Here is a 13,529-nt window from a genome sequence, read left to right as displayed (position 1 = left end):
GTGTAATTGATTTCCGGCGCTTGTCACCACCCAAACACGTCGATTCAATTTTGCTCGCGTCGGACGACGACGTACGATAAGGTCGCTCAGAAACATGGCCACTGTCGGTCTGAGGGCGTTCGAGATGTTTGCCAGCAGGCTCTCATGCAGGCTACCCCGTATTCACGCCTTCACCCTGCGTTCGCTGACTACCGGGACGGCGGCGACACCGCCGCCTCTCAATTCTCGGTTTGTACCCCCTGCATCTCTCGAAACCATGGACGAAGTAGAACTGGAGGGAGACCAGGTCGACTTCGACGTCAGCAGCCCGCCACACCGACCGCGCCCCGAGAACAGGCGTCCAGTACCACCGTCACCTGCCTTCTACACCGCCCGGTCGCTGTACTACGATACCCTCGTCCAACTACAGGCCGCCCTCTCGCTGTCCCGTCGAGCACTCCGAGCACAACATCTTCTCCCCCTCCCTCCGTTTGCTTTGCGAGCTCTCCCACCGGCCCAACCCGCTTGGGCCAACAAGGCCGAAATGAGTCTCATCCTCCAAGCACCCCTTACTGCTCGCATGTATAAGCGCGTCGTCACCCTTCTGAAGGAGCTCGAGCAGTGCGAGCGCATAGCCCGCATTGCCGATTCCACCGAGCTGGAGGATGCTATCACGGACATTACAAAGGGATTCGAAAGTAAAAAGGGTATCCAGGCACGCGACACTCGCATACGAGCACGAGAGGCGAAGGAGAAAGGTCCTCTTGACAAGTACGGCCGAAGCTACACCGTCGGTCGTAGAAAAACGAGCACTGCGCGTGTCTGGATGATCGAGGTGCAAAAACCCAAAGACGACGCATCCGTGCCCGCTGCGAACACCAAATCGATTTTATCTTCGTCCAGTGCAACCACCCCCCCACCTCCTACCTCAATTGTTCTCATCAACTCGGTTCCCATCTCAGACTACTTCCCTCTCCCAGCTGACCGCGAGCACGTTGTGCGCCCTCTCAAACTCGCTGGTCTCCTTGGCGCGTTCAATGTTTTTGCTCTCGTTCGCGGCGGAGGTACCTCCGGTCAGAGTGGAGCCATTGCTCTCGCTGTAGCTAAGGGCTGTGTTGCACATGTACCGGAGGTGGAACCAATTCTTAAGAAAGGCGAGTGGAGTGCCAATCCCGCATTACATTCAACCCTGACGGTCTTCTTCAATAGCCAAGTTGTTGAGGAGAGATCCCCGCATGGTCGAACGGAAAAAGACTGGCCTGGCCAAGGCAAGGAAGCGAGTAAGTGGCCCCCTTCAGTGTGACCGTAATCGTTTTGTTCTTACTCGCGGCGTGCGCGATAGTACACTTGGGTCAAGCGTTAGTCTGCCAGCCAGAAACTGCATCCCAACACCCACAGCTGCTCCCTATCACTACCTACTTACAACTACAGCATGTACTAAGCATTTACAATGCTCTACCTCGCCGGAGCAGCCTCTTATTCTGCTCTCGAGTACAAATCCATCTCATTTCCGGTGCCCACGAGTGTATATGTTTCAGCGGAGAAACAATACGCCGTCCCCAAATCCAGTGAACATATTCATCTGCCGTACTCATTCCGTTATATATAGCGTATCGAAGGCAAGTCACTCTCAGTATGAGATCCTGGTTTTTTGGTGATACATAGGGCAAGACCAATGTCGTAGACACGACCATCGGACTAGCAATGCCTAAATGTTCAACTCAACTTTCATGGATTCAGATAGAATAAACAAGTATAAAATGATATATAAGAATACAAAAAACCTGTAATGATATCGTTCACTAAGAGTAGAGTCCATCCACTCCTCTAAACCCAATCACCACCTTAAACCCAAAGACACGAGAGACGAAATTATGACCTGAGACCGAGCCAGGTCGTAGAGTTGTAGGCTATGGGATGCACAGCACGATTAACGCTCGTGAGGTGTATCGTATTGGGGAGTAGGGGGGAGTGAACAGCAGGTAAACTTTCAGAATGTACCTATTTATTGAAAATACACCGTCTGGGCATCACTTTGGGCGAAGGCAAGGTTACAATGTGGACACCGACGTTGACGGGTGCTGATGCGAGTGTCGACACAGTTCTTGCAGAAAGCTGGAAAGCATGTTACCGACCAAACAAGAAGACATAAATGGCACGCACTATGCATGCACTTGGTAAGTACGACTTCTCGCATGCCTTGTTTGCATGTACTGCACTTCATAAGTTTCTGTTGACATGCAGGATGAGCACTCTATCGGAACAGATGGATCAGTTTGCATCAAACCCACCCAAAGCCCTTCTATCTCCTGGCTCAAGGCCTCCTCACGTACACCCACAGGGGCCGCTGCAGCACTCAATTTCTTAACTTTCTTCTCTGTCTCCCTCTTCACCCTTGCCATCTCTTCGTCAGCAGCCCTCACCTGAGACTCGAGCCTACGTTGGAGTTGAGTACTCTCAGATACATAATTGCGGGCCTACATGTCGCGAGTCAAGAAGTGGCAGCTCACGTGCAACGAAACACGTACCTGCGTGAAGCGCTTCTTGTCAGCCTCGGATATGGATTGCAGTTTCTGAACCTCAAATTCCAGCATCCTTATCTTCTTGTCAGATTCTTCGATCGTTCTCCGGCTTATGGCACCCATTTTCTCAAGGTCGCCCTGGATTGCAACACGGTTTACCATTCATACCACCTCGAAGGTCGAAAAGACATACCACTTGTGCACTGAGATTCTTCTCAACTTCTAACGCACGTTCCACGGCCTTGCCTTGTTTCTCGAGCTGGCGCACCATAGCCTTCCTTTCGGATTCTCCCATCTCCTTTTCTCGCATGGTGGCAAAGTACTTATTCTCTGCTTTTGCTTTCTGCCCTAACATCAGCGCCTATCACAATCAGTCACTGGTACGTACCTCATGCATCGTTTTTTGCAGTTTTTCCTCAAAAACAGAAAGATCAAACACTTTCTTCTTTACTTGTTGGTCGAGGTTTTCCCAGGAAGAAGAAAGCCTATCAACCTCGGCGCATAGCGATGACTCGCCCCGCGATTGTTGCTCTACAAGCAAGCGCAATTTCTGTAACTCGGCTTCCTTGTCCCGCAACTGACGTGCTAATGCCGATGCATCCGACGCCTCTCCAAGCATAGAACGATAACGTGTGAGTTCTTTAGACGCCTTCTCAAGTTCCTCGCGAGCAGATGCCTCCGCTGCGACGTGCCGAGAGACATCTGGACATTCACGTTGCAATGTAGATAGCGATTGCTCGAAAGCAACCAACTTCATTTCCGTTTTCCTGAAGAATGCAATCTATTAAGGTATATTCATGCATGATATCTTGAACGTACTCGAGTGTTCGCTTCAAGTTACGGACGTACTCGATGTCATCGACCTTGCCCTCGAAGAAGTATTTCATGAGGTCCTCATCACTGGATTGCGCAGCGATTTTCGCCTTATGCCGTGCGATTTCTGACTGTAACTGTGCTATTCGTTCTGAACGTGACTCTGCCAGATCCTTGAGTTCCTGCAAGGACTGCAGTTTCACAGAATCTTTTGCCTTGCGCTCCGCCAGTTCAGCGCCATACTGATCCCGCGTCTCCCTTAGTCGGAGATTGTCGGCATCACGTTTACTCAAGAGCGTTTTCAGTTCTTGTTGCGCTTGTTGTGAGGCAACCTATGTAACGTGAGAACAGACGAACTGAAGACTTGAACCACGCACAATAGTATCGTCCTCGAACTCTTTCCGAGAAGACCGAAGCTTATCGATCGTCTCATTAAGCTGAGAGACCTCTTGCGTGTATTCGCCAACCGTGTGTTCCAGTTGAGAAGCATGATCCATTAATAACTTATAATGGGCCGTCTCCGCAATGGTCTCAACGGTTGGTGCCTCAATCTAAGGCAAAAGGGCTGTTAGAATGAGCAGATGCATGCGGGCCATAGTTGCCACAAACCTCGACCTTGAGTTTAAATACTTCCTCCACTAACCGAGCATTGTCGTTCTCCAATGAAGTTATACGGGCCTCCCTGTGTTTTAACTTCTCACAGAGCTCCTCTAAATCTCCCGCTGGAGTGTGATCGTGTCCATTCAGTTCGGGAGGCTAGCGTGGCATTAGCGTTGCGGTGTGTGCACTTCCAATAGCTACTTGCCGGTGGTGAGCCTGAAGGATCTGGACTGGGACCCTCAGTTGGTCGGGAATCTTCTTCCATAGCATCTTCCTTCGGAGACGACTTCGTTTGTATAGCAGCAACTGCATTACTCCGTAGACGATCTATCCGTATCTCTGCAGCGGCAAGATGTTCACGGTATTTGCGCACGTCAACGTCGGCTTCCTCAAGCCTCTTCCGCACGACAACCAATTCCGAACGTAGAGCTGTACACTGAGGATACTTAGCCGAACACGTCCAGGTCAAGCACAAACAGCATACCTCAGTTTCCGTCTTCTGAAATCTCTCGTATGCATCGTTAACTGCTGCCGGGCCTGACTTCAAGAAAGCCGTGACGAGCCTCCGAGTCGCATGCATGTTCTGTTCGAGAGCGGCCTTCAAACCAAAGTCGGAGGTGACATGCTGAGAGAGGTCGAAAAGATCTAAGAAAAAGGTCTTAAATTGAAGGGCAGTTTCTACAAACTGAAATCAAACCTTTAGTATCCACGTCCACTGCAGGCAAGTCGTCCTGGGAGGTAAGTGTCCGAATAGTTTCTACCAGCTATTGAAGGGGTGTCATGGTCGAACATAGCACTTACGGCGCCGATCTGCCTACCTGCTGCCAACATGCTGCAATAGCAACCAAACCCGCCTCACACGAGTTTTTCCTCTGTTCTAGCTGTGCAATGCGCGCCTGGCTCTTCTCGTTTTCCCTTGAGTAGTGTCTCATCCTCCGGAAGATGGCATCCTTGCGAAAGAGCTGAAACCATGACGGTGTGACTACCCACATACCAACCACAATGACTGTTCTCTCCCACCTCAAGCTGATCGTTCTCTGTGGGCTCTGCTGAATCTGCTCTCACACCATTGAGCTCCGGACTGCCGCTGAAACCGGTGAAGACACGTTTTTTGACCTGGGAGGCATCACCGTCGTCTGAGTAGGGTCTCTTCCTTGACTCCATTATAATAAATGGATGGCAGAGACTTAGAAAGCAATTAACGACAGGAGTGCAAAGCAAACGGTCCCCTTCAAGGATTTGTCGGCAAGCGGTCGATATTTGAACTCCGACGGCACCCAAGTGGCTAAGCGCGCCTCCGTGTTTACGCCTGACTCACAAGTATGGCAGACGCCAGCTCATCGCGAGATTGAAGGATGAGGGCGCAATCGTTCTTGGATATCTATCAGACCTCGGGTAACTTCATGTACAGAGTTTCGTCTAGATCAACTATCTCGCAGTCCGCCTTGCCGCCATCTCCGATCTGTGTTTCTACGCAGGAGAAATCCATGGCCTAGGGCAGAAGGATGTAAGTCAGCCCCAGCTCGTGAAAAGGGCTTAGAAATACTCATACCCTTTCGAGTACCGTCATCGGCTGGTCTGAGTTGAACGTCAGATGTGTGCGTGGTCCTCGATGGCTTTCGATACTCACGCCATACTGCAGTGTTATACATTATTCCCTGTGCTGCGGTAGCAATGAATGCTCGCAACGTGGACAGTTCGGGCTTGTCGTCATCACCATTGAGTGCGACGACGACCAGGTATTTGTTCCCTGGTTCTCGCAAAGTTTCACCCCCAGAAAAACCACATGCGCCCATCGGGATGAAAGCCTGGTTCGTGTATTTATGTCGTTCAAGCACATTCAGTTCAACCATGCCATCCGTAACTTTTACCGGGTTGCAGCGGTAAACCGAAATCCCAGAAGTGGCACTATGGCCTTCTGGGTACGACGATTTGATCAAAGCGAGCTTGTGAAACTTCCTGGCCGTCCCTCCATTTGCTGGTGTAATCTTCGTCCCGGGAGGGGCTGCCGCGTGATTATCATACGCCTGAATAACCTGGCCGAAGGCGGCGAAGGCTTCGAGCGTCAGAGGAAGTGCTGGTATGACCTTTCCAATAGTGGCCTTCCGCCTAATTGGTGTTGCAATGCTTGCACACTCCGTAACGGTTTCCGGGACTGCATACTCTTTGTATGTGCCTCTTGTCCCGATGATTCTCAGTCGTTTAACACCTCCGTCAGGATAAATCGTTAGTTTCACGTGTGTGAACAGGCTTTCTTGATCAGCTTCCAACTGGAAAAAATGTCGGCGATGTGGGCCAAGCTTCACCTGTGACAGGATTGTAACCCAGTCGGTGCTATCGCTGTCTGGGATATCGCTCGTAGCGTTGATCGCATGGAGCTCGCAGCTCTCTGGAAAGTTTCCGATGAAGTTAGCAGTGTCTATCTCGGCGGTCTGCAATCGTCCTGGAGCACCACTGAAAGGCGTGCAGTCAAGACCCGCGAGGCATCAGGACATGTGCTTACAGCCTCACGATAACCCAGTCTTTGTGACCTTTCTGTCTACTGCGTTTAGTTTCCCAGCCGTCACTCATGTCTTTACCTGCGTTGTCAACATTTTTTTTCGGTGAGATCCAAATTTCTGGGTGGCAGTTTCAAAGATTACCTCGTCCCGGAAGAATCAAATTCGACCCAGAACCATAGTGTTGATCGGAGGTAAATACGACACGTCCCCCCGCAAAAATGTGAGCGAGATCGAATAGTTCGGAATCGTCCGCTGGTTGAACCACAGAAATATGCCCGTACACTCGAAACCTGGCCTGCGCGCAGTATCAAACCTGGATCACCGTCCATGAGTAGTGGTATGTCACTCACAATACCACCATCTGGATACATGTTCAACTTGACACAACTGTAGGGAGAACTCTCGGGGATGGTGAAAAGATGCCTCGCTGATGGCCCAAGGGGTACCCGCGGAAGGATCTCCGTCCACTTGTAGGAAATTAACAAGCATGGCAGAGCAGAAGCGTGCCGATCGTACTTGCGCATCATGCAGTCCGTTCTCATTTTCTTCGGTCGAGAGAAGGGCATCGACGGATACTTCGGGTGCTTCGTTGCCTAATCTGATTGCTTGAAACAATTACAAAGGACGGAAGACAGGCCAACCGACCATTGAAGTGGGAGGTATCGATGTCGAAGCCGACGATAGTGCCAGTAGTACCCAACTTGATTATACACCTTATGACCAGTGACTTTCGGGCATACTGCGATAGGGAGCTAGACGCACCAGTCATAAGCAGGATTGTGTCTCCGGGTCTCCCAGCCACTATACAAGGCACCATTTGGTCCATACTGTCCTTTGAGACTGGGTGCTGGCTACCCGGCGTGCGATAAGCCAATCGGGACGCAATGAAGATGTGTACTGACTTCGACTAGGAGGAGATGATATGCCTCCGCGAAGAACTCGTCGGAGACTTGGATTATCTCTCCCCCCAATGCCACACTTGACAATTCTGTCTCCAAGGGATGTCATTAGTCAGAGGGGTCCGGTGTCAGAGACATGCCAGATTCTCACCGGTGCTCGGGCCAAAGATGACGGGAAAAAGCTCCAAAGGAACTCTCTGATAAGTCATGGTCAGCGAATTGTTCAGGTCCAAGTAACGTAGACTGAGGACAGCAAGCACTAGTTCGAAGCGGTACTTAACACGATACGCCTCACGACACGAAAGCAATTCGGAATCGACGGTACTCGGGCCGTTGGAGCATTCACGACCGCCCGTTCATTGGTTGATAGGCTCTACTGCACGGGGCCACGAAAACAATTTAGAATCTACGGTGAGAGCGTTTACTCTCGTCATGTAAGTCGAGAAACCCATTCACCGCATAAACGAACCAACCCATATGGGCCGGACGAGGGGAACCAGCTTATCGCACATGGTGCTAGTGAGACAGCGACAGGGTCAACTATCTTCTCTTGATCTTGAGCCTGCCAATAATATTGTACTGTTGCACGCGGCGGAGGCTAATAACTTCTTTTCATTCTCCTGGTCGGCACTCGAGAAGTCCATGTATTTCACTCATCCTGCAGTGCGTGTTGGCTCCCCACAAGACCTGGTCAGCCTGACAATTGCGCGGTGAGCAGTGTCGTGCACATTCTGCGAACCTCGCATCCAAACATGTCGCTGTATTGACCCTTTTACCCTCTCTGGGACACCCCACCATGGACATGCGGCAAACAAATGCAACAGTGGACAAAAGGACTGAAGCAAAAATTAATTCCAACAAGCGCACATTCGCCACGTGGAAGACAGAATAGGTTCGTTCACACCCGTCCACCGAATATTTCTCTGGAAATCCGGTGAGTGCGATGGAGATACTCTTGCCCAGGTGAGTAGCCGAAAGAAGCTGGTCGCAGCCCAGTCCACATCGCAGTCGATTGTCCTTCGACCCCCGAGTAAACGGGGGCGCATCTGGTTAGGTATATAAGGTCTTCGACAAACGGCAGACAGTATCGGTTTCCCCTTCTTCGCTCGGTGTCCTACGACTTTCCCGAGTTATATCTGTGAAAAATGTCCTGTAAGTACTATCATTCCTGGAGGATCCTTTTTCTTGTTGACACCGTGGGTCCTCTGCTTAGCTCCTGTACCTTACGCCACAGCTCTCACTCCAGTGCAAGTTCCCCTTGGGCATTTCCCGATCGAAGTCGTCCAATTCTGGCGGGGTGAAAGAGCCCCTGGACAGCCTTTCCCCCCACATTGGGCCATCTTCGTGCGGACAGCAGGTTCTCTCGGCAACTACTATCACGTCCTTGGGAACGTCGACACTTTTAGGGTGGCCATCGAACGCAATTTTCAGCAAACAAACGGTGGAGCGTGGAGAGGTAGCCACACCGTTGGATATGTTGCGCCCCACCACTTGGCCGCTTTAGAGTCCGCTCTTTATCATGTGCCAGTCGTTCGATATGACCCTTCCTGGAACACCCAGAGATGGGTTCATGAGGCAATTCGGACACTCCGTAGCCTTAATTTTTTTATCCACCCGGAGGTAACAACGGCGAGGTTGCAAACCCAGATGGCATGTCTACTTGAGGCTTGGGAAAATGGGGAGATCTAGGTAAAGTTCGGGCTTTAGAAAACGGACCGCGAAGGTCCACGGAGAGGGAGATGGACACTAAAGACGGTTACGACTTCACAAAAACAAATTTTTCTTAGATCTCTCGGGCATTGTAACACTAGCAGGGGCCATCATGGGGTGTATAACAGTTCCTTATCGTTTTCATTGTGTGCCAACAGAACAAACCACGCTGCAATCACGGACGAGAACATCTTTATTTTCAAGGATCAGCGGAGTTTCAACCATCCAACAGCACGTGGCATGCTAAAGCTTACCAGAACCAAGGTAGATGTGAGAAAGAGTCAGGCCGTCTGAAGCCATTGTCTATTAAACCACCGAAGATATTGGCGAGATGAAGTATAAGTAAGTCTGCGATCAAATGAAGTTATACGCGTGCCAAGACCACCCGCTGCTTTCCCCATGGGTCCGTCCATATCTCTGTGTGTCTAAGGCCAGCGGAGCAGTGTAAGATGTTCTCGACGGCTTCTGCTTGTCTATCTCCAACTTCCAAGGCGACCGTAGCTCCGTTTCGGAGTATGCCTTTCTCTGCCAGGAAACGGGCAATTAGATGGTAAAAAGACAAGCCATTCTGAATTGGTGATTCAGGCAAATCGCCGAGCAGAGCACGTGGGTCCTCGTAATCCTTGACGGAAGGGGAGAGTTGGTCATACTCTTGCTCCGGTATGTAGGGCGGATTAGCTGTCACGACATCAAAGGGAGCTCCCAACTTCTTAAGGAACTTAGTATCACGGAAGTCGCCAAGCACGGGGACGAATACGTTGCAGAGGCTGTCAGCGCCTGAATGAGCGGGGATATTGCACCGTGCTGCATTATCGGTCGCTAACTTGATTGCTTGCTTTGAAATGTCCACGCCGAAAGCGCGAGTGCTGCCTGGTGGCCAGAGATGACATAAAAGGAGAGGTATGCAGCCTGAACCAGTGCAGAGATCCAGTACCGAGAGTGGGCGACTACTCTTCGGAGAGATGGTATTAGCGAGACGAAGGGTCCAGTCTTCGGTCTCTGGCCGGGGTATGAGGGTGGGTGGCCGGCAGAGGAGGCTTAGCGGTCCAAATGGTGTGGTGCCTGGAAAAATCTGAGGTCTGGGCAAGCTGTCAGACTGGACTCCTACCCAAGATGTATTGGAGCGGTTCTCCTTGCAGCCTTCGTTCCACCATCTTCTGGAGTGTGGACGGGTGGTCCGAAGGCCTGAGGGACTCTTTCATCCATTTCAATTCAAGCCTGGCACTTTCGCACCCGAGGAGGGACGCGAGCTTTTTGGGAAGCTGGCTCAGCACATTGCCGCTGGGACTCCGCATGAGATCCAGTAAATCCGCGCCCCCACGACGTCGACGTCGGCCTACCAGGGTACTGCCTATCAGGGCAATCACAGCTAATGTTTTGTGCATGTCCGACCAAAATACATAGATGATATTATTTCACGTAAATACGGGCTTGATATTATCATGTCATACGTGGCGAGGGACGCACAAACCTATGAGACATAAGTGCCTCTGGTGGTCACCATCATGAATTGCCCGAGCGAAATCTATTAGAGAAGGGTACAATGAAACATAAATATAATATAAATATTCAAGATTGCGATATTACATAATAAGCGGTCGCGATCTCCCATGATGTAAATGGAATGCAATCAGGTGGTCCGTCATCGGTTTGCGGCCGAATGTCTTGTCGCGGAGGGAACTAGCAGCGTTTCGCCAACGAAACACCTCCTCGTCTTCCACGTATTCCCTTGCGGCTTCCCTCGTGGCCAGCAAACGCCTGTAGCTTTTTGTATATGTACCTATGACACTTTCAATCACCAATCCCGCACTCGCCGACACCCAACAAGCTTCGACAATGCCATCCACGACCGTCAGTACTGCCTATATTAACCCCGCACACATGGCCCAAGACCAGCAAGCTGAGCCCACGCCATCAAGGCGCAGGACTTCTACTACTGGGAAACGAAGGCGCGCACCCACTCCAGACGAAAGCGCGGACTCCTCCTCACAAACTCCTCGAAAGAACAGAGACGGCCCAAAGAAAAAGAAAGCCAATCGCGCTTGTGCACATTGTCAAAAAGCGCATCTCACTTGCGACGACTGTGGGTACATCTGCCTGCGCGGCATGTTTGATGTCTCACTAAGCACCTGGGCTAGCACGACCTTGTCAGCGCTGCATTAAGCGCGGAATGGCTCACTGCTGCATTGAAGGTTATCGCAAGAAAGCCAAGTATCTCCTTGACGATGACGAACTTGGTATGTCCTCCCTGCTGGCATCTATCTGTCCCCGTTTCCGATCACGTGCACAAAACAGAACAGCTCAAGAAAAAGCAGCCAACCCCTAAGGAGAAACAAGAGCCCGTCGTTGCCCCACCCCGTAATTTCTCGCTTCTTCTCACCTGTACTCTTTCGTACTGACTGCAGTAGCGGAACCGTTCCCAACAACCGATCCTCTCTTCAACCTGAGTTTCGACCCTCAATTTCCATTTGGCTCAGAAGCCGCGAACTTGGAATATTCCATTCTATCTGCGATACTAGGCAATCCCAGCCCACCGTCTGATTCCACCAGCCCACCGTCGCCCTCTCAACCCCCGATGCCTTCAGGTCTCCAGAGTTCAACTTGGTCGCCTGAACCACTGCACGCACAGCCTCAGTTCTGCCAAAACACTACAGTAAATCCATATGGACCAGGATTTGCAGATCAAGTACAACTTTCTATGCCCTCATCGGACGTGATGCTTGCTGCCCCTCCGTCTTCAACATTTGTGTCTTGCTCTCCCACCCAGGAATCTCCAGAACTGCATTACTCCCCCTCGTATAACCACATACAAGCATCACAAGCTGTAGGGTCAGCGCGACCCGTTCCTTCGCGGTATACTCGTGACATGCTTGCCTCCGCACCTGCGGTTATGGTGCGGGCACCTTCAAAAGAGACTGGTTCTCAATCTCTCGTGTCATCGCGACACACATCGCCGTCTCCTGAAACTTCCACGCATTCTTGCGGTGCTGATAACCATTCTGTTAGTACATTTACTCGTTCGTTCACTTGGACGTAGGTTAAATCGCTGCAGCCTCTGAACGTAACAGCTCCGTACGACTATACGGAAGGCTATCACTTCTTGATGAAGCATCTTCCGACACGGTGCGTGCATTTTCGCGTTGAGGCATCACGCGTGAGTGGCCCCTGTGGTCAAATCCTGATGTTATGCCTTGGGTCTCTTGGGCCGTGGATGACACAGTTTTGAGAAAAATGACATCTTGCGTATTGTGCGGGCGCTTGCCATTTTTCGCCCTTCACTCATTGCACTACAAATGCCGCTGACGGAAGAAGATGAAGTATTCGTAGAGAGGTGTTTCCAGAGGTCTTTGCTGGTGAGAAATATGCCATAACGTTTTACCTTCGAGTACTCGAGTACTCAATGGTTTTCATTCAGGAACTGGAGAAACTTATCTCATACAGCGGGACCCCAACCGTAGTCTGGCGACGAACTGGGGAGATTTGCCTAGTAGCGCCCGAGTTCTGCATGTTGACCGAATGGCCTATTAATGAATTGGTCGGGAGGCGGAAATACGTTTACGAGGTAAAGAAGTGCTTCTCGACCTGTCTCGACTTGGCGCAACTTACCTTCTACATCCAGCTCTTCGAGAACCAATCAGTTGTTGAGTATTGGGAAAACTTTGCAACCCATGCGTTCGAGAACACGACGAAATCCGTCTACTCGCATTGTGTCCTGCTAAAACCGTCGGGTGCACCAATTCCGGCTACGTTTTGCTTCTCGATACGGCGTGATATTTTTGATCTGCCCAGCATTGTCATAGGTGCGCTCCACCAGGTCCCGTCCCTTACTCCGGATCGACTAATTAGCTTGTGCTTGGCGGCGCGCATGGCGTAAAGGTCAGTGGCTGCCACTGCTATAGCCCTCGCGGTGACACCGGTTCTCGTCTTATCTGCTGTCTTTTCTTTTCTTTTCTTTTCTTTTCTTTTCTTTTTCTTTTCCATTTTTGTCTTGCCTTTGTTGAATTCTATGTATCCATGCCCTTTTTTTTCCTCCCACAGAGGGAGCGTGTCCTATACATCCATGAGCTAGCCTCTGTTACGGCATACTGTGCACCCTTTCCTTCTCTTATTTGTCCTCATTTCTCCTACTATCGCATCCCAGGGACGCTGCAGTATCCTGTCTAATAGCAAAAGCCGTTCTGGCAAGGGATGCAAAATAACCACACATACTAGATCCCAAGATCCCTTCCGGGCCTGCATCTACATGCCCGGCCGCACTATTATTACACGTACCCTTGCTAGTCGGTGACTCACTGTTCGTGCTAGATTTTCTCTTTATTCTGTATAGAGTTTCTATTATCACTGTCGATGCAGTTCGGCATTTTTCTCTCGGTGCCTTGGTAGGTCCCCCGATGCGCCCCCGCCTTTACCAGGACTAGTGCTGACCGCGGCATGGAAGAATGAACTACTAGATAGGGCGATGGCAATGGTCCAAGGACTATAGTCGAGAGCAGCCGAGAGTTATT

General features: G+C 50.8%; 7 protein-coding genes across 7 annotated transcripts; 3 read left to right on the top strand and 4 right to left on the bottom strand.

Annotated features, from left to right (window-relative positions):
• The first annotated feature begins 29 nt into the window (after positions 1–29).
• Positions 30–1,383, top strand: F5J12DRAFT_186941 (SSU ribosomal protein S9P). Its single transcript, XM_051738298.1, has 3 exons — positions 30–1,133; positions 1,189–1,259; positions 1,322–1,383. Exons 1-3 carry the CDS (start codon positions 95–97, stop codon positions 1,340–1,342), a joined length of 1,131 nt encoding a protein of 376 aa, XP_051604839.1. The 5' UTR covers positions 30–94; the 3' UTR covers positions 1,343–1,383.
• Positions 1,384–1,810: 427 nt separating this feature from the next.
• F5J12DRAFT_186954 (uncharacterized protein) lies at positions 1,811–3,065 on the bottom strand. Its single transcript, XM_051738299.1, has 6 exons — positions 2,890–3,065; positions 2,695–2,840; positions 2,508–2,639; positions 2,271–2,456; positions 2,143–2,209; positions 1,811–2,094 (listed from the first exon to the last, which is right to left on the bottom strand). The coding sequence occupies exons 2-6, from the start codon at positions 2,809–2,811 to the stop codon at positions 1,985–1,987; spliced, it is 612 nt and encodes a 203-aa protein (XP_051604838.1). The 5' UTR covers positions 2,812–2,840; positions 2,890–3,065; the 3' UTR covers positions 1,811–1,984.
• On the bottom strand, positions 3,014–5,206 carry F5J12DRAFT_186958 (uncharacterized protein). The gene is made up of 9 exons (XM_051738300.1): positions 4,935–5,206; positions 4,733–4,876; positions 4,612–4,678; positions 4,399–4,559; positions 4,120–4,350; positions 3,924–4,070; positions 3,692–3,865; positions 3,321–3,646; positions 3,014–3,282 (listed from the first exon to the last, which is right to left on the bottom strand). Exons 1-9 carry the CDS (start codon positions 5,076–5,078, stop codon positions 3,255–3,257), a joined length of 1,422 nt encoding a protein of 473 aa, XP_051604837.1. The 5' UTR covers positions 5,079–5,206; the 3' UTR covers positions 3,014–3,254.
• Positions 5,207–5,229: 23 nt separating this feature from the next.
• On the bottom strand, positions 5,230–7,977 carry F5J12DRAFT_796752 (galactose-binding domain-like protein). The gene is made up of 12 exons (XM_051744135.1): positions 7,771–7,977; positions 7,466–7,720; positions 7,318–7,403; positions 7,178–7,266; positions 7,061–7,128; positions 6,932–7,008; positions 6,766–6,882; positions 6,557–6,710; positions 6,418–6,493; positions 5,545–6,368; positions 5,467–5,492; positions 5,230–5,406 (listed from the first exon to the last, which is right to left on the bottom strand). The coding sequence occupies exons 2-12, from the start codon at positions 7,521–7,523 to the stop codon at positions 5,299–5,301; spliced, it is 1,683 nt and encodes a 560-aa protein (XP_051604836.1). The 5' UTR covers positions 7,524–7,720; positions 7,771–7,977; the 3' UTR covers positions 5,230–5,298.
• A 482-nt stretch (positions 7,978–8,459) lies between these two features.
• Positions 8,460–9,003, top strand: F5J12DRAFT_779256 (uncharacterized protein; the record flags this gene model as incomplete). The annotated part of the gene is made up of 2 exons (XM_051742374.1): positions 8,460–8,466; positions 8,549–9,003. The coding sequence occupies 2 exons, from the start codon at positions 8,460–8,462 to the stop codon at positions 9,001–9,003; spliced, it is 462 nt and encodes a 153-aa protein (XP_051604835.1).
• Positions 8,971–10,454, bottom strand: F5J12DRAFT_186862 (S-adenosyl-L-methionine-dependent methyltransferase). Its single transcript, XM_051738297.1, has 3 exons — positions 10,133–10,454; positions 9,279–10,086; positions 8,971–9,215 (listed from the first exon to the last, which is right to left on the bottom strand). Exons 1-2 carry the CDS (start codon positions 10,407–10,409, stop codon positions 9,389–9,391), a joined length of 975 nt encoding a protein of 324 aa, XP_051604834.1. The 5' UTR covers positions 10,410–10,454; the 3' UTR covers positions 8,971–9,215; positions 9,279–9,388.
• A 406-nt stretch (positions 10,455–10,860) lies between these two features.
• Positions 10,861–12,923, top strand: F5J12DRAFT_713135 (uncharacterized protein; the record flags this gene model as incomplete). Its single annotated transcript, XM_051740811.1, has 9 exons — positions 10,861–11,107; positions 11,163–11,261; positions 11,320–11,382; positions 11,430–12,025; positions 12,077–12,147; positions 12,245–12,377; positions 12,440–12,586; positions 12,644–12,824; positions 12,901–12,923. 9 exons carry the CDS (start codon positions 10,861–10,863, stop codon positions 12,921–12,923), a joined length of 1,560 nt encoding a protein of 519 aa, XP_051604833.1.
• Between the last annotated feature and the right edge of the window lie 606 nt (positions 12,924–13,529).

This window comes from Pisolithus orientalis, assembly GCF_024613125.1.
Source record: "Pisolithus orientalis strain OTSU chromosome Unknown F5J12scaffold_2, whole genome shotgun sequence".
Classification (NCBI taxonomy): domain Eukaryota; kingdom Fungi; phylum Basidiomycota; class Agaricomycetes; order Boletales; family Pisolithaceae; genus Pisolithus; species Pisolithus orientalis.
Note: the sequence above shows the minus strand (reverse complement) of the source record. Positions and strands in the feature narration are given on the sequence as shown.